The following is a 19235-nucleotide window of genomic DNA, read 5'->3' on the forward strand; positions in this document are numbered from 1 at the left end:
TTTCTTTTGAGTACAGAATGAAATTGAGATACTGAAAGCTGAAAACGATCGTTTAAAGGCAGAGACTGGTAATACTGGAAAGCCTGCCCGGCCGTCATCAGAGTCTTCAAGCAGCACATCATCTTCTTCATCACGGCAATCACTAGGGCTTTCTCTGAACAATTTAAATATCACAGAATCTGTTACATCAGGTAAATATATTCTGTGTACTTGCATGCCTCAGTAATAATTTATTATTTTTCATCCTCTTAATAGGCTATATATAAAAGGCATGTCTGAAACTTAAAATACCTCATATTGCTCATGTGAACTTCAGATACTCATTCACTAATGACGGTGAGGAACAATATTGGCAGTCATTTCTGAAAATGTGACTTTTAGAAGGATCTGAATAATAGTAACAGCTTGTTCATTTTATTTCTTTAGTTCCTAGCAATGATACTCTTTGACTCCCTAGTTTACAATACTCTTTGATTATCTGGTTTTTTTTGATTATCTGGTTATTTGATAAGAACAATATCTAGTAGTCTGCATGAGAACTGTGTCAGTATATTGTCTTGTCCATTGGCATAAATATGAGCACAGTACATTACACTTCCCTTTTTAATTCACAGACTTTTTATCATTAGGTTAGGTCCCTTAATATCATTGCGTATTTTAAGATGGGGAGGAAGATGGTCTAAATTAGTGTTATCTCCCAATATTTTTTTGTGTAGTATAGCTAGTTAGGCTATGTTGGATCAGATCACCCTTTATCACAGAAACCAAACACTGCCTGGTTCCCATATTAAGCACTCCCATTGTCTTCTGTGAATGAGAGAAAGCATGCAGAACTTTGCTCCACATCCTGAACATGAACTTTTGGTTATTTTCCATGCCAGAGAGTTTATGATAATAAGCCTTTGACACTTGTTTTGATAATGTGGCCAAGAAACAGAAGTACTGTCTCTAACGTTAGAACCATGAGCATAGCAAAAGCAAAGAAGCACTCCTTAATGTAGACCCCGTAGAAAGTATAATGCAATCTCTGGAAGCAATAAAATGTGGTTAATAATTATTGAAAGAGTCTAGGCAAGAGTACAGCTGGGAATGTGCCAAACTGCCTGACTATAATTTGGGTTGGCAGTTAGTCATAGGATCTTGCCAGTCATTGATTATATGGGTATTTGAACATTTCTTCTGGCTAATATCAGATTTTATATGAAAATCGGTACATTTTTTATTTACATTCCAGCCAACATTTTTCCAGGTTTAACTTCTAGAATTGATGAGCCTGGATCAGGCCTTGGTATACACTGAAGTGTTGCAAACACAGGGAGAAAAAGTTTAACTGTGGTTCATGCTCACATATCCACACACATTAAAAAAAAAAAAAAAAAAAAGGTGTTATTTTCAAAATGGTAATCGTAGAAACCCTTTCATAAATAGCAGCTATTAGCACTGTGTCTCTTGGCTCTAACTCTGTCTAAATATAGGAATAAACATAATATAAGCTTTATATAATTTTCTGTGTTATTGGTTTGAAACGTTTTCTAGTATGTAAAGTAATTACTTCTGGTTACAAGAAATTAAAGAAATAAGGGTGCCTAATGAGGAGTGGAGGATTTGTACTCCATTTAAATATGAATCCAACATTTTTGATTATTGTGAGTATCATTTTATTGCAGTGCCAGAAAACTTGGAAGGGTGACAGCTTGCTACCAAGTCCTGGGGGATTTCTGTGGCAGCTGAAGTGCTATTACACCGAAGTTCCTTAGATGTGGAGAAGTTAATCAGACTGGAGACTAAGCCGAGAAAGATAATGAGGGCCTTGGCCCATCATATTAAAAATTCCATGGCACTTTCTAGCAGAGCAGTATTAACTGGAAATGACCAAAGCTATTCACTGCTGCTTCCTAAGGGCAGGATCAGCTCCTGCAGCTCCAGAGAGGTGTGAGTCGCAGGCTTGGGAGGGGTTCGGTGATCACAGACACCCATTCTGCAACCAGTCCCTGGATTAAGACGCAGCAAACAGGGGCCGGTACAACACTGTGTATGTACTAATCCAATGAAAGCAATGTGCCAGGGCTCAGACAAAAGTGAGCTGGGATTTCCATAGTGCAGCTAAGGATGAGGCCTGGCAGAAGGTTATTAAAGCAGTTAACACCCTGGTGAAATGCTCAGTTGGGCATCTTCTGAGCCCTGATACTGGTGAAAGGAAGAGCTCTCAGTAGTAGATGGAATTTTTTTCTAGACACAGAATGGTTCCTCATTCCTAAACACTTAAAGAAAAATGTATTTAAAAGGTTGTGTGAGGGTCATTTAGGGATTGAAAAATTTCAAAGGAGGACCAGAGACATTTTAGATTGGCCTCAGAGGAACTCTGGCATTTCAAAACTCCTAAGGTTTGTCACATATGCCAAAATACAAGACAAGTCAAGTGAAAAAGCCCATGTTGGTGGCACAGGAAAACCGCCTGCCTGGAACAAAATAGGCATAGGTTTGTTTAAGCTGGCAACAAAAATGATTCTTGATTAGATCTATTTTAAAAAACTGGCAGAATCTGCTTTCTAGGTCAGGGCGTAAGCTGTCAGACTTTGTACATGAAGACTCACTTATTTCTAAATAGATTCATTCAAGCCATATTCATAAGCCTTTTTAGTTTTTGCTTTAAGCAAGTACTTCTGTGACTGAATCTTACTGGCACCTCAGTTTAATTTGGGTGAGATCCAACCTTGCGCAGACAGTGACATGAAGTCAATGCACTACTTCAATCATCACAATAAGAATGAGCAGGATTTAGGGCAGTGGGTACTTACTGTGGGGGCCTTTGAAGAAAATGCAAATCCAAAATCTCTTCTAACTTGATGTTTAGTTAGAAAGCCTAACAGAAGAATCTTTGAGAAAACCTCTCTAGGAAGACAGCAATTTTATCCTTTGCAATAATGCCTCAGGCTTAGCCTTTAGTAAGAAATATACCCTTCTGCACTCTTGTTTAGGAGTTAGGGAGGAGGTAGGTCTAGAAACAGAGGCACAGGGCAGAGCAGAATCGCTCTTTACCTCCAAGAAATTTAAAACCTTTAACTAGAGGAATGGCTGAATGCAGAGTCCCCTTTTCAGGAGGAATGCAAATTGGCTTTCTAATGATTTCTCCTTCTAGGACTGTTTTATAGGGAAAAAAGACTCTGCTTCCACGTGGTGTACAGAAGGTAGAGATATCAGCTGGAAAGAGAAATTAAAATACTATTTTATGGAGCAGCAAATATAACAGCACAAGGATTTGTTGCTTTTCTCTTGATAGTGTTCTAGAGGGCATGGTGAGTGCCCAAAGGTGTAAAGTTAATTTAGGTTTTAAACAACCTTGTGGACATAAGGTAATTTTGACCATGTTCCAAGAAGGAAAGCAACAGCAAAATTGTAATGCAAGAATTTATTTCTTTTGGGTTCCCCAATTCATTTTTACATGGCTAAAGCTTCTAATTAATACCGCTTCAAACAACTGACAAATTGTTACTTTTTTCATGTCTAACAGGAAAGGCGAAGTAGGAATAAGTACAGGTTCAAACAATGTGCTGCCAGGTGTTGTGATAGCAGCCTTTCTTGTTAAACAAAAAACCCTTTGAACAAGTATTGAACTGGTGAGGTGGATATAACTGAAGTGATATGTCAGGTTAATCACTTCTCTTCTTATATTGTAGATATTTTGCTAGATGATGTCACAGATGGAGCACTCCACAAAGAAGGCCATAGCGTGAAAATTTTAGTCACTATAAACAAGGGCTATAGTCGAGCCAAGGTACGTTCATTATCCGAAGGTCTAGTCACAGAATTATAGCTCTGGCAAATCCTGCAGTATAGTGGCTGAAGTCCTTTCACTATTTTCAGCCATGAACTAAATAGAAATACCCTAAAGATAGCAATTCCTTTCTCTGTCATCTGTATATGTTTAATACAATCAGTATAATATATGCTAATAATGTCACGTAGCCTCCTCCTGCCTTTGTGATGGCTGAGACACTACCAATTCTCAGTTTAATTAGTAGCGAGATATTCTGGGACCTGCTATCTCCATTCAAACGTGGTTATAAATTAGATGTATGCCTTGGACCCTAAGGGTGCAAGTATGAATATGCTGCTGAAGTAATCCATTTGGAATCACATTGTCATGTTTTCATGTTTTATATTTCAAACGTATTATAAATACAATGCAAATTTTATTTGTATTCAGCTTTCTCTAAATACAGATGCAACCTAAGAGCAGAGTAAGATGCTGTGTTTCCTTCCATATATAGATGTACCACAGTAATATTATTGTTACCTATTTCTATCTCAGAGATTATTAGTAAAGTTGTAGCATTCTACATAATATTATTTTTCCTTATTGGTAAATTTTGTTTTAGCCCAGTTTGTGAAATATCTGTTTTTGTAGGATCAAAAACCACATGCATATCTGATAGGATCAATTGGGGTTAGCGGAAAAACAAAATGGGATGTTTTAGATGGTGTAATCAGACGCCTCTTTAAGGTAAGACATTGAAAAATTAGCTCAAGTATTAATTCAATATTTTTTCTCATTTTAGAAAAATTCTGTATATTTTCTTTTGTCTTGCTAAGTCTGTTTTTTGACTTATAGCTGACACCTCTGTTAAAACTTTATTCTTAATGTTGTTCTTTTTTCATGATTATAGGCAGTTCTCTATTGCATGTGACTCCAAGAATCTTCTGGAAATATGACTTTATCTGTACCAAAGTATGTGCCTGTATTACTTTCATTCCATGACCATATCTATTTTTATGTCTTATGTTTTCATATAATTTCAGGAATATATTTTCCGAGTGGATCCAGCTACCAGCCTGGGTTTAAGCTCTGACTGCATTGCTAGCTATTGTATAGGGGATGTAATTAGAGCCCATAGCCTAGAAGTGCCTGAACTGCTGCCTTGTGGATATCTGGTTGGAGATAATAACATCATCACTGTGAACTTGAAAGGTAAAACCACAAGAATATTTTTGCAGATATTGTATAGTTCTTCACTGCATTCCCCCATCCCGTCATTTTCTTTTACACTTGACCTTTCTGTAGCCTGACACCTACCACAGTGGGGCATTTTGGGGCAAATCCAAGAATATCCCTTTCCTTCTCTGTCTGACTCTCAAATCACAGCAAAGTACAAAATTCTGAATAGGAAGCAAAGAAAAAAAGGAGCTTATGATCAGAAAAATTAATGCATAACCCAGTTCCACAGGAGAAAACTGAAACATTTCAAAAGCTGTAGGGATTTGCTATTGGAAGGGAGAGAGGCCTTCAAAAGAACTGTGCATGTATTGATGTGACAACTGGTAATCCTTGTGGCTGTCACTTTGACCTTTTTCTATCGTGATTGCCTGTAGCGTCTGAAACACACGTCTTTGCCTCACTGAGCCTTCTCTTTGCATTTGCTTTGATTTCGTTTTTCCCACCCATCTAGTCACACTGCCACTGCCACTGTTTAATTTTTTGGCCCAGTGGAAGGACTGAAGTATTTCCAACAGTAATGAAAACCTACATAGCAGTTTGATTTAGGCAGAAGTATCTTACCTGCTTTCAGCATGGCACAGACATCATCAGGCACTAAACTTACCCTAGCAAGGATGGAGACAAGCCGTTTTCCTTTTCTTTTGTTTCCAGGAGTGGAAGAAAACAGTTTGGACAGTTTTGTGTTTGACACATTAATTCCTAAGCCAATTACCCAGCGGTACTTTAATTTACTGATGGAGCATCGCAGAATTATTCTGTCGGGACCCAGTGGCACAGGAAAGACCTATTTAGCTAACAGGATGGCTGAATATATAATAACTAAATCTGGCAGAAAAAAAACTGAGGATGCAATTGCAACTTTTAATGTAGATCACAAGTCAAGCAAGGTAAGTTACAATTGAAATGGTAACCTATTGCCTGATTTGTAGTGAGGTTGTAGCATAGATCCTACTAATTGGCGCACTGTTTTGTTGCTCATTTTTTATCCTTTCCTACAAGGATTCAGTCTCCAATCCCATGAGGAATGAACACCAAGTCTCTCTGTTCTAAACAGAGCATTGAAGCACTGTGAAGGAAACCTGAATTTTTGTTCACTTGAGGAAACTCATCTTAAGGATAGATGCAGAATGAAATACCCACATAACTGCCATTCTTAGAGTGTCTAACTCCTTTGTCAGAAAGACTGGGTATATAGCAATGCTGGTCTAACTGGCTTTTTTAGTGGTGAAAATAGAGCCTTTTGTTGGCAGAGATTTGAGAATAAGGATTTTGAACTAGTAACTTGGGTTCAGTTTCTTAATGGACACTGTATAAATACTGTGTAAATACTGCTGCTGCCATAGTTTTGGAGCGCATCAGTCAGGATCCAACCATGCTAAAATTACCTCATGCATTGTATCATATTCAGAGTGATTTACTTACTTAGCCCAGATTATCAAGCTTCTAACATGACTACTGTGCTACCTGCAGATAATACTGTTCACCTGTTATCCTAAATTGGGTGTTCTCCTGACTTGGTACCCGGGGAGATGGTCAGGAAATGAAAAGTTTTGCTCAGGGCTTTCAGCTTTTCACAGAGCATAATGAATGTTAACATAATATAAGAAGGTAAGAACATACAGATCCCAAAGGGATGGGAGAACCATTCCAGTAAAAACCCCTCTTTTCAGTGTCTTTATACAGATGATTTGTGATGCCATTTAGTTTGGCAGGGAAACTGTTCATATTTTATTGTTATACCATATACACATTTATAAGGGAATTCTTCCCACAGAAGAAAGAGCTTTGGGTTGCTGCTAAATTGCTTATTGTTTGTGTGTGGGGGTTATTCCTATTCCTTGTTTCTATGAAGATTACATAGAATTTCTGGGTTTATAATAAAAAAGAAAAAATATATCAATCATTGTCAAATGCAGAGTGTGCTTGAATAATACAGATGGTGCTATTCCTTGGAAGAAACCCATAATTTTCCCCATAGAGGTACCTGATCATAGAAAGCCAAACAAAAAGTGTTCTTGAAATAAAAAAAAATTACATCTTCCCATTAAAGAAAAAAAGATTTTGCTATCACTGATCCTTGAAGTAAAGTGACAATAGCAACATTGTCCACAATATCGATTGTTCCCAACACTGACAAAATTAGATACCTCAAGGGATACAGCTGTAAAACTTGACCAGCCCAGACCCTCAAGAGCAAGGAAGTGTCAATAAAAATATGAAAAGTTTTGATTATAGAAAGTTTTATTTTATTCCAGCACTAAATGGCAGCCAGGCAGATAGCTGACAGGAAAAAAAAAAAAAAAAACCTGTTTACACAAGGAACTTTATGAAGAAGTGTGATACAGTATCCTCAAAAGACTGAACAGATTTTCAGTGAGAGAGGTGAAAGGAGATATCTGAGGAAGCAGTTCAGCATGCCTAGATTGGGTAACAGTTTGTTGTTTTTGATATATAAGTGTGGCATTCATAAAATTGGAGGCCCAACAATTAACATGAGTATCTCATGGGATATCTTATTGCAGTCTATTTCCCATTGAAGATAAGATATCTTATCAGCAGGTTCCTGAGGAATGTATCCACCAAATAGGAGTATGTGTGCTTCAGTCTCTTGCCTTATGTTTAGTGCCTTTTTTTTTCCTAGCATATGACTTCAGTGTAGCCCTAACTAAGAAGCGGGTCTCCCTGCCTGTGCTGATCCAGCTGAATTATCCACAGTTGGGAAACTCTGTAACAGCTTCTTTATCTTTCTGGAAATCTTTTCCACTGTAATTACATACATGGTCTAATTGGTCTAATCTTTTCTGTTTTTTGTTAATTCTGCTAAAGGATCTGCGACAATACCTAGCTAATCTTGCTGAGCAGTGCAGTGCTGACAACAATGGTGCTGACCTCCCTGTGGTCATAATTCTTGATAACCTCCACCACATCAGTTCACTAAGTGACATCTTCAATGGTTTCCTCAATTGTAAATATAATAAATGGTAGGTTTCACACACCTTAACAAACTGTTAAAAGCTCTTTGCTGTTTTGCAAAATAAAATGTCCAGGTGGAACCTTAGACCCCCTTAAGCTAGATTGGGAAAGCCCTTATGCAGGTCCTTAAATTTAAGTGCTTATATAATTTTCCCCTTCTTCAGCCAAATACTTAATATGTCTGCTTCACTTTATTTATATGACTCCCATGCATCTCAGTGAGATATAAATGTAGCACTGAATTTAAGAATGGATTTAAATGTTTGGCTGGATTAGGGTCTTGTTCCTTTTGCCCTGTCAGGTCACACAAGCTCATTAGTTCCATGAGGAGAGGTTAGGGGAGAGTAAGAATAGATGCACTTTATAATAGTGGAATTTGGGATATGTGTGAACCCATGAAACATGCTGTGCAGAAGTAGCTGTATAGCTGATGGACTTGCATTTCCTACAGTTTTCCTGTGAGCCACAGTAGTGCAGAAATGTGAAGTTGGCTGACTGTCCTTTATTTCCAAGCAAGAATAAAAATAATGGTTTCTGGAAACGTCCACTGGCTTATTAAATAGGATATTTCTACTGCAAAAGCTCCATCATAGAGACTACCCTTCATAAAATCGCTGTATAGTATGTGTTACTCATGAAATGCGCTGGCTTCTGAAATTAAAACTCTAAGCCTTCTACAAAATAATGAGGTACACAAGCACAGGTTTACCTCATTTTTTTATTACAGATGGGTACTAGTAAACTATAAATGTGCAGAAAGGGGAAACATGCAAGAATAAACATACCAGAAAGAGGTTAGCTCAGAAATACTTTAAATCTAAGACTGAAACACATCTATGCTCTCTTTTCAAAGTTGGCCTAGTGCAGATAAGAATAAAAAATATTCTCTGACTATGTGAATGGGTTTTCCCTCAACAAAATTCCCACTTGAATGTGCTACTTTTCTCTTTTCAGTCCCTATATTATTGGAACTATGAACCAGGGAGTTTCTTCTTCACCAAATCTGGAGCTGCATCACAATTTCAGGTACCTTCACTCTGTATTTACTTTGTCCGTGTTTGCACAGAACTCTCAAACTTGCTTCTTCTCAGCCCAGCTGTTCTGCAAACATCCATCACAGTGAAGTGGTTCAGCTCCTGTGAGTCTCCTGTATTGATAACTCTCAGAATGGTGTTTTTCCTTCTGGTGAAAAAACCAAGATACCTCTCCTGTATCTTTAGCATGATGCTACGGTTGTTGTCTTCCATTTATCTTCAGCACTGTCTTGAATTCTGGCTGAAATCTGTAATCGTGATTGCGTTGCAGCAGTGCGCAAGAAGGAAAGAATATAACCTGGTGGTTTATCAGAGCTGTTTTATATTTGCTGGTTCACCAGCCTTAGGAGCTCGTGACATCATTTTCATCTGTATGTTCAAGAGGATATGGTATATTTGCTATTCATTGCTACCTGACATTTATCCTTTCTTCCCAGGTGGGTGCTGTGTGCTAACCACACAGAGCCTGTTAAAGGTTTCTTGGGCAGATATCTGAGAAGGAAACTGATTGAGACTGAAATAGAAAAGAACATACGCAATAATGAGCTCATCAAAATCATTGACTGGATCCCAAAAACATGGCATCATCTCAACAGCTTCCTAGAAACACACAGCTCTTCAGATGTAACCATTGGTGAGTCCTGGCCCAGTGCTTTGAAATAAGGATGAAGGCTGAGCATAGCAGAGATTAGTAAAGGTTGCATTTGGTTTTTAAAATTTATTCTGTCGTGGTTTACAATGGGAAATGCAAAATCACTGTGGGGAATTTGCCTGGTTAGTATTACCAGCAAGATTGAAAAGAAAATGTAGTTTAATGAGAAAGTATGTATTTCGTAGTATTTCTGCCTTGGTTGCTAAAGACTTTTAAGTAAATGATGATCATTTTAAAAATTCAACACCAAAAATGACCTCAATATCAAGTTTTCGAAGTTTAATTTTTTTCCTGCTTTCATATTGCAGCATAATTACAGCAATAAAAACACTAGGTCTGTCAGTTTGGCAAATTAGCAGATGGGAGATGTACATATACCTGAGGTCTTAGCAAAAAAAATCACACTTTAACTGTGCCAGTAAAACTTGCCAGTGTTACTTAGGATTGCCTAAAGTGATACTAGTTCATTTTAATAATAGGAGATATATATAAATATAGTTCAGTAGTTGTAGTCTCGTATTACCATTTTCTTCATTGGAGTCTGCTCCAGTACTAATTTTTCTTTAATTCTGTAAAGATTATTTTTAGTGTACTCAACCAGTTCAGTATTTTTAATAGACAACTTGACTTCTCAGGTCCCCGCCTTTTCCTCCCGTGCCCTATGGATGTTGATGGCTCCCGAGTGTGGTTCACGGACCTCTGGAACTATTCTCTAGTACCGTATCTTCTGGAAGCTGTGAGAGAGGGACTTCAGGTAAGTCACTTCAAAGCAAAATTTTGTATTACTTTCATAGGCTTTCTCCAAGATAGTTTTAAGCAATGCATCCAAGTGTTGTGCTATTGTATTTACAAGAAAAAAAGTTGCAGTAGGTTTATGGAAAACAGCTTTGGATTGTTTTGACTTGCTCTTACCCCAGTATATAATTTGACTTTATTTTATCCAGCACTAACATATCTTAGATTTTTATGAAGAGAGTTTCTCCTCCGTGACTGCTGGAAGGTTCTTCTTTTTCCACCATTTGAACAGAGTTCACAGCAATGCTGAATACAGCTCCTATTGCCTCCCTGAGTGAAGGCAGCCTCAGCCTATCTGTGGAAGAGCTAACAGCCCCTACACTGTGTAACAAAAGAGCTTTGGTCTGCCTAATTCTCTCCCACCTCTCTCTCTCTCTATATATATATATGTGTATATATATATGTATATATATAGGCATACAGGCATGTGGAGGAAAGCTTGTGAGCAAGCTCACATGCTCACCATGCAGAAAGGATTTGTTTACTGGCCTTATCTAACCAGGTAGAGATAACTTGCTCTTTGGCCCTGGAAAACGCTGCAAGTCTGTCCCCTTTTTTATCCTTGTATCTTGCACCACTGCTTGTATTTCCCCCAGTTTTGGTCTCTCCACTCTCCTTTCCCTGCAGGGCTAAGGTTTCCTCCCTGCTGTATTCTCATCATGAATAACTGCTGTCAGTTCAGAGTGCTGTGTTTTTCCTCAATCCTGTCCTCTCCAGAGCTAGGAGTTAGCAGCACTTCCATTCTCTTAACATTCTGCATTACCACACTAGTAAGGTTTCTTCTACTTTAATAGGAGGGCTGCAAATAGTTTTACAGTATATAGATAGCACTGTATGTTGTCCCACGTAGGTAAAGATTTAGGACCATTGCATATCTCTGGAGCAAACCTAAATCTTGAAATTAATCCAGACTTTTTTTCCAATTTCTGTTAGGGTTTCTCCCTTTTCCTTTCTTTTTATGCACTGCAATCCTATGAAAAGATATATTGTGGAAAGGCAGTTTTGTGCCACACATGACTCTAATGACACTGAAAGAAATTACTGGGCAGTGCAGAGGGGATTGTTCTGGACCAAAGAACTGTGTAAGCAACTGCAATTTCTTTATCACCTTGTATTGACATGGTGACATACTGACGAGATGGAGGTTTAGAATCTTGCCTGTTGAATATCTCATGCTTTCCTAAAACTGCTCATCTCTCTGGTAATTAGAGAGTGTTCAGATCTTGTGCCAAAAACTGCCAAATGTCTGATAGAACAGCCACAGTGAGATTAACAGTGCTTGTTTGGACCAGCTATAAAAAACCAGTGATACTCTTCATGCTCATATTTTCCCAAATATACAGGGTACCTACTTAAATGAAAAGTTCAATTCTAGAGCAGAAGATGGCAGCAGACTGAAGAAAATACAGTGTTTCATGAACCTTTCCAATTTTTAGATGCTTTGGATGACTTCCATAGAACGACATTTTTAATGATAACACAGAAATCTTTTGTATGATATAATTAGATGTTCCTAGATCCAGAGGAGCATGGAAAATGACTTTCTAGCCTGGTACTTAGAAAACTCATATGTCAGACCCAGAATCTACAATCCTTGCCCCAATCTCCAGAAAAGATTTGATCTCTGTTAATCCCAGAATGAAGGAAATGCTACCTCCAGCCTGGAGTTAGCTTTCTACGTCCCTGCAAAAACATTTCCTCTTGGCTCATTTAGGCAGATCCCTGCTAAGCAGCCTAGTCTCTGTGAAGTGCATAAGGAGCCTGAGTATCCCTGTGCATAATATAGGGAACTTGGCTGCCTAACCTGGAGCTCTGCATTCAGCAAGTGCCTGGGAGCAGGTGTTGCAATGATAAGCACAACTTATTTCTGTGGCTTTAGCACTAAAATCCTTAACTGTTTTATTCATCGTTAGGAGTGCAGCCCATCTGAATGCTCCATAAGTGTATGCCCTGCCAATATTATGCTGCTACTTGGACTGTCTGAGGCTGTTTGAGCTGGGTCAGATCACAGAAAGTGCTGGTGAACACTTCCCAAGCCCAATATGTCGTTTTTATTGCAGAAAGCATAGCTGAAGGGAATTTGTAAAGCAGCAACTGAGGGTCTCCCAGTTAACATGTTGGTTGTGAACATCAGTGAGGCGGGGGGATGGATGGATGGATGATGTTTTAGTGAGGAAGCTGCCAGACCTCCTTGGAAAGTTCTCACTCTTCCTTCCTTCTGCCCTCCCAGATTTGTAAGCTTTGCTGTGCTGCACAGTAGGGAAATCCTGGCTTTCATGAATTTCTTCTCTTAACCTTGTGAAAGATCTCGAACTTAAGCTGTGGACCAGATGTCTGCTTCTGGGTCTAGTTTTGCTAGGAGAAGAGAACAATCTGTACTGGCACTTCCCAATTCTCTTCAGACAAAATGAAATTAACTTGAATATTTTAGATACAGCTGAGTTAATTTTCACTAATATGCCTTAAGCAAATTACCTAAAGGTTTTGTTCCATGTTGTATCAAAAACTTGTAACTCTCACTGTTGCCTGTGAGTATCACTAGTTATGGAGTACTTTTCAACTTGTAGCCACTCTGTGTATTAAAGGAGCGCTAATGGAGCTGAGGTCACTTGAATATCTGATCGTATCCGAGTGCTGAGCACTTTTGAAGCAAACAATTTACTAAAATGGTTTAGATATGTTTGATTACTTTTTGTCTGCTATTACAACTGGTACTGAAAACTCCATAGGATAAAAACTTGTGTGTGTTGTATCCATAATACAGATGTACGGTAAGAGGGCACCTTGGGAGGATCCCTCCAAATGGGTAGCTGATACCTATCCATGGAGCTCTGCATCTCTACAGCATGAGTGGCCATCATTGCTTCAGTTAAGACCAGAAGATGTTGGGTACGAAGGTTATGCATCAGCAAAAGAAGGAACAACCTCAAAGCACGCCCCACAAAGTGAAACAGAAGGGGATCCCTTGGTAAGATTTAAACTTTGGGAAAATGCTTTGCAGTATGTACTTTGCTGCCACACATTAAATTGTACCGTGTGCAGTAAAGAATGTACTGCTTAGCTGTTCCAATGTGGTCTTTTAAAATGAATCTTACTAAAATTTATAAAAAAAAGGATAGGAATGAAAGTAAAATCTGTCACGAAGGCAGATACCACTGTGAAGTTAATGTGTCCTTAAATTGTATGCATTTCCCATCTGCTCAGGAATGTATATGGTCTTCATCATGATAATGTCTGAGTACTGCTCTTAAGCAATTTATTAATCGATTTATTCTAAAAACATCTTTCCAGGTTGGACAATTTGTCATCTACATTCTGCAAATGAGGAACTCACATTATCTAACTTGTCTATCATAGAGAATTTAGTGGAAATGCAAATTTGACAGCCATCTTCCCATTTCTCAGAACATTTTAAGATAAATAATGACTGTGTAACAGTCTTAATGTGTACGGAATGCAAGTGTGGTGACATTAAAAGATAAGAGGTTGATTTCCCTAAATGCCATGTATTGTGTTATTTAAATATGATCCCAGACGTTTGGATTTACCAATGCCTCCTCTGGTAGTGGAATATCAAATTGCATATTTTGAACTGCTGTTCTTATATAGTACTTTCTCTATAGACTGTCTTTATCATGATTCATAATATCATTTTAGAGAACTACCTTTGGAATACAGGAAGCCCTTGGAAAGGAAATTTCTCAGAGCAAAAAGCATTGAAATATCATGAGTGCTCAGGAAATGAATCCTTAGCCCCGCCAAAGTGTTCAGTCCCCCAAATCAGACCTTGCATCCTGAAAAAGTGTAGGGAATCAGCTCATCTAACCCCTTGTCTCCCAGTCCAAAGGCTCTGGGATGACTGACCCTGTGATTCAGGCTGCCAGCAAGCATATTGGCCAGGTTTCCAGCACATCTGCATCACCTTCCACTAAGCAATATATGAAAATGCTTAGGAGGCTAAAGAATTCAGTGGCCCGTCACCCTTGCTCCCTACACACTGCGATTATTTGCTGTTTACAGCTGCCTGTATTTGACTAATTACGAGAAGCTTGAAACTTCTGCATGTAGGGCTTGTCCCTGCCCCCGGGGGAGCTAACGGGAACACAGACACTGACGCTGGGGAACAGAATACACCCAATGGTTGTGCTTGTGGAGACAGGGCATTTCATATGTAGGCTATATTACGCACTTACTGCATGTATCTTGCATCCTCAAATATGCATAGCTATTAAACTTACTGCTAAAGCTACCTGACAGCATTAAACAATATTAAACACTGCTCAAAGTCTAGAGAAAGCTTTACAGACTGCAGGCTTGAGACCATAGAGATGTCAGGCTTCCTGAGCAAACCCGAAAAGGGGCTTAACACTCACACACAAAATACCTCTCCTTCTTCTGGTTTTCATTCCTGTTTTCTGTATTTGTTCTTTGAAATACATTGAAAGGATGTTAACATTGCTTGCAGCCCTGAGCATGCTGGCAGGAATGGATGTTTCATAAATAAAATCCTGATCGTTACACAGAGTTAGGTGTCAAGCACCAAATAATTTTCTGGAGATTACTGCTGGTTTTTATGATTTTTCAGGTGGGCTTCAGGTTCCAGCAATGCCCAAAAGAATTATGTGGGGGGTCTCTGTCTCCTGGGAAGGAGGGTCTGTTGCTGCTCCCCTCACTGAGGTCAGCTCCTCAACAGCAGATGGTACTCTTTTATGAAGCAGCTGGCCTCAGTCCACCCCTCGCTCGCTGTCTCCCTGTCTCTCTCTTGCAGAGGGGGCATGTTTGTGTGATTATGTTTTTAGTTGCTTTTCCAATGTATTATGTCTACTTTGTCCAAAAATTATTTGGAAGCTTGACTGTCTCCAAATATGGCCGCAGATGTCCAGCTGCGATACGGCTTCCTTCCCCTGCCCGTGTTGCAGCTGCAGCCACAGCCGTTCTCACCTCTGAATTAAAGAGAGTTATCAGACAGCTCCATTATATCCCCCTGGCTCTTTGGACCTTTAAACTTGCACTTCTATTTAAAGACCAGAAGACAGTGAAAAGGGTGCCAGGAGGAGCCACTGACACCTTGCCCTTTCCACAATTCTTTTGTGTGGTCCCCTCAGCTAGATACCAACACACTCTGTACAGCAGGGGAGCTTTATTAAATTTTAGCATGGCTGCTGCAGCACTGAATGAGACAAGATTATGAAAACATTTCCTTCTTCTTTCAGATGAATATGCTAATGAGGCTTCAAGAGGCAGCCAACTATTCGAGCGCACAAAGCTGTGACAGTGATAGCACCAGCCACCATGACGATATTTTGGATTCATCCCTTGAATCAACTCTCTGAAAGAGACAAACTGTGGTGGAGGATCATGGTAAAATCTGTTTCCACTAGACCACTGCCAGTATTAAAGCAGCACGCCGAGGTACCTAAATGAGAATGGTGTGTTGTAGGTAGGCAGGAGACCTAACTCTGCAAAGTCAGGAAGAAAAATTGAAGTGGAAAGCTTGAATTAGTTTAATTTCAAGGCATTTCGATATCTTTGGAGCCAAGTGAGACTCCATTTGTCAACTGGAAAGGGCCCTAGATCAAGGGCATCTAAGCAGATTGCACATGTGTTAGCCAAACTGGAATTTTTTTTTCCCCCTTTTCTCTCTCTCTCTCTCTGTCTGTCTCACTCTGCCTCTCTCTCTCTGTCTCTCTGTACAAGTTTACAGTGCAAACTTGTTTGGTTTCTTTTTCCTTTAGTTTACCCTGACACACTGCATGAACAATGCGGTCTTCTAGTTCTCTTCTAACCTCTGTTGTGCCACATGGTGCTGGTCACAGGACTGCAGTGGTGTTTGCGTTGTACGCTACTGCCCATTCCAAAACAAGTCAGAGATGATGATAGTAACTCAGAAAGCACAAACAGTATTGTGCAATCACCAGAAAACATGACTGTGATATATGCTGGATAAGTGCCAATTTAATTCTAACTAACTGCCATGGTCACGGTGATGCGCTCCATCAAGTTTTTAGTGTACGAGTCACAGATTTTATAAAGTTGTTTTTACCACAAAGGTCTTTTTTAACCACCTGCCCACTCCTTAACAGCAGTTTTATACCAATTATTAACCAACACTGATTAAAGGCTTTTTAGGGCTTCATTTGTTTGAGCCTTTTCAGTGAAAGAAGGAACATTTCCTATGGTGCTGTCTCACTGCCTTAAAACAGATTTCTAGAACAGTTTTACAGTTGGTTTAATTCCTAAACCACTGGTAATTTACACTGTTTTTTTCTTCATTTACTAATGAGAAAACGTCAGTTAACACAGTAGCCTCATATCTGTATATCATGATTTTTTAAAGAAATGGATAGGAGAAAGAACAGTTGCTATATAATATTTTTATCTTGTGAATAGATTGCTCTGCCTACCTTCAGAAATACACAAGGAACCCAAACCCACTTCCACTGCCACCTAAATGCTGAGAAAATCGGCTCAAATCCATTTGGTCCCATGGAATGGAGTTTTTGGAGGATAGATGTTTTGAATTCTTATCCAGCAGAGCTGGATGCACTTGATGCAGCATGAGCACAAATATATGTTTTTTTTTTTCCTTTTTCTAGTTTTAGCATGTTGTTTTGATTGCTATTGTTGTACATGAAAAAATCAGCATAAAAGAACACTGAAGCAGTGATGTCCACTGTGGAAGAGGAAGAGTTTATACTGTAAAAGTGGGTTGGTTTTGCACAGTCTACTGGGTGGGTATTGTAAATATATATATAAAAAAAAAAAAGCCTTGCACAAATCAAATCAAAAACAAGCAAACAAAAAAAATTGTATTTTATTCTGTTGGTGTTAAGAGACGTTTCACTTGCTGAGATTTCCTGTATGTTACAAACAAATACAGAATGCAAACCTTAAAAGCTGTTATTACCTGGTGTGTTTGTCCTGTATTTACAGTTGTTATGACTATGCAGGAGCTATCAATGCTAGAGTGAGCATGTTTCAGTTTCTATATGAAACCAATAGATTTTTTGGGGGAAAAAATCTGAAAATGTTTTAAGTGCATATGTCATGGCAGGCTACAAACAGATTGCATTAAAACTGCTCAGAATAGCCGGAAATGCTCTTTTACCACAAGAAGCATCTGGTTAAAATAATTGCATATAAACAAGAAGGTACCTAAGGGCTTTGGCATTGTGTAGACATGTACTGTACACCTACATGGATGTTACCTTCAGGATGTGTAATTGGTGCTATTAACTCTTTGTGGCCACCCTGTGGTCACTTGCTGTAAAACAAAGATAAATCAATGCAGTTTTCAAATGGCACTGAGCTGCATCACTGAATCTAAAGGTTCCTACACGGTGCTATTGCCCTAATAAAACTCTAACTGATTTTATGCAAGTAGGATTCAGTCAGACCAACATTATGCCCCCCAAATCTGGATCCATTCCTGTTGTGAAATGTCAGCACATACATCCTGACTGACTCAAAGAACTAAAGGAAAGCTGCTCTTTCCTGTATGTGTGGTCTGAGCAAACCTGCAAATCTTTTCCTGCCATATTTAACACACAAACACACAATATTACATATACAGAACTTCCTGCAATACATCTCAGTGAGTCCACCTAGTTTACAACTCAGAAATTGTTTGTGAAACATTTGTCTGTATACATTTTATATTTTGTACATTTTTGATGTAACATATCATGTAAATAGACAGAAACAGTGAAATAAATCATCTGAAAAGTTTTGTAGTCTTTGTAAAGCCCTAATAATAAGTATTTGGTGTCATCGGACTTAACTGGATGATGTATTTTCTATTGGTTTATTGTTCCTCTAGCTTGTAAACCAGCTTGCGTATATTTTTTTGCAGGTGTGCACACTGTATCTGTCTAAATTATTACTTTGCCATTAAAGTGGAATTATTTATTGAAAACACAGTCTGGTGTTTTTGCAGTCAGGACCACTTAAGGGTTAGATTTTATTTCAAACTTAAAAATGTATAAACAAAATGACAAACTGAAGGATGTGATTTTTTATATTCAGCAGAACTAATCTCCGTAAAAAGACAATTAAGTACACTTTGTAGTTCCAGTGATTCTGTATTATTCTCGAATGACTTGTGCTGTGTTGGGAACAGGTTGTGCAGTTCAGACGCGATCTCACAGTCTCCTCCTCCTCACGATGATCTTAAAGCGCAAGGGTATTGATTTCAGTGGTGGTAAACCTGTACAAAACTGGTACAGTATTATGGCTTATTTTCAAACTTGAAAGATTTAGAGCTACCTCCTCAGCAGGTGTAGATCAATACAATTTGATAGCATTCAAAGAAAGCAAGTGGAGTTATGTTAGCTGAGCTAATCATAGATTTTGAGACTGGAAGAGATCATTATGTTCCTGCAAGCTGTAGCGCCTCAGCTCTAAATCTTAGCAGCAGGTCTGTAAATTCTCCTGAAATTTTCCTTCCCTTGAAAGACATTTAGACATAACAGTATGGAGTAGAAGATCTATCACATCACTGTCACTGTGGTTAATTATTCACTGGTTTGGTTTGTTTTTTAAGGGCTTTACTTGTGGTTAGACCTTACGTAGCTTTTTTATTCAAGAGAAAAATAACCCAAAGAGTCTTTTGGTATGCCTCGTCTTCCAAGAAGCCAAACTTTTAAGGTTCCTTCCAGGAAGCCAACCTGCTTGCCTTCTAAGAAGCCAACCACTATCAAAAACATCTTTTACATTAAGTGAAAGTCGTCTTTGCTTTTCCTTTTGCTACAGTAAGTAGGTTGCTCATTCCTAGCTTCTCATGATA

The 19235-nt window shown here is 38.7% G+C and overlaps 1 protein-coding gene across 12 annotated transcripts in view; it reads left to right on the top strand.

Moving 5' to 3' along the window:
- The window catches only part of NAV3 (neuron navigator 3), a 558174-nt gene extending 539809 nt beyond the window's left edge, over window positions 1-18365 (top strand). For all 12 annotated transcript variants that reach the window (XM_064509436.1, XM_026100313.2, XM_026100316.2 and 9 more), the window contains 11 exons: window positions 17-191; window positions 3678-3775; window positions 4409-4504; window positions 4801-4969; window positions 5648-5883; window positions 7823-7977; window positions 8924-8995; window positions 9441-9637; window positions 10291-10409; window positions 13215-13418; window positions 15664-18365. In XM_064509436.1, coding sequence (XP_064365506.1) covers window positions 17-191; window positions 3678-3775; window positions 4409-4504; window positions 4801-4969; window positions 5648-5883; window positions 7823-7977; window positions 8924-8995; window positions 9441-9637; window positions 10291-10409; window positions 13215-13418; window positions 15664-15783 — 1641 coding nt within the window. In that variant the 3' untranslated portion in view covers window positions 15784-18365. The remainder of the gene's footprint in view (window positions 1-16; window positions 192-3677; window positions 3776-4408; window positions 4505-4800; window positions 4970-5647; window positions 5884-7822; window positions 7978-8923; window positions 8996-9440; window positions 9638-10290; window positions 10410-13214; window positions 13419-15663) is intronic.
- Window positions 18366-19235: the final 870 nt, after the last annotated feature.

Source organism: Dromaius novaehollandiae, chromosome 1, assembly GCF_036370855.1.
Source record: "Dromaius novaehollandiae isolate bDroNov1 chromosome 1, bDroNov1.hap1, whole genome shotgun sequence".
NCBI lineage: Eukaryota > Metazoa > Chordata > Aves > Casuariiformes > Dromaiidae > Dromaius > Dromaius novaehollandiae.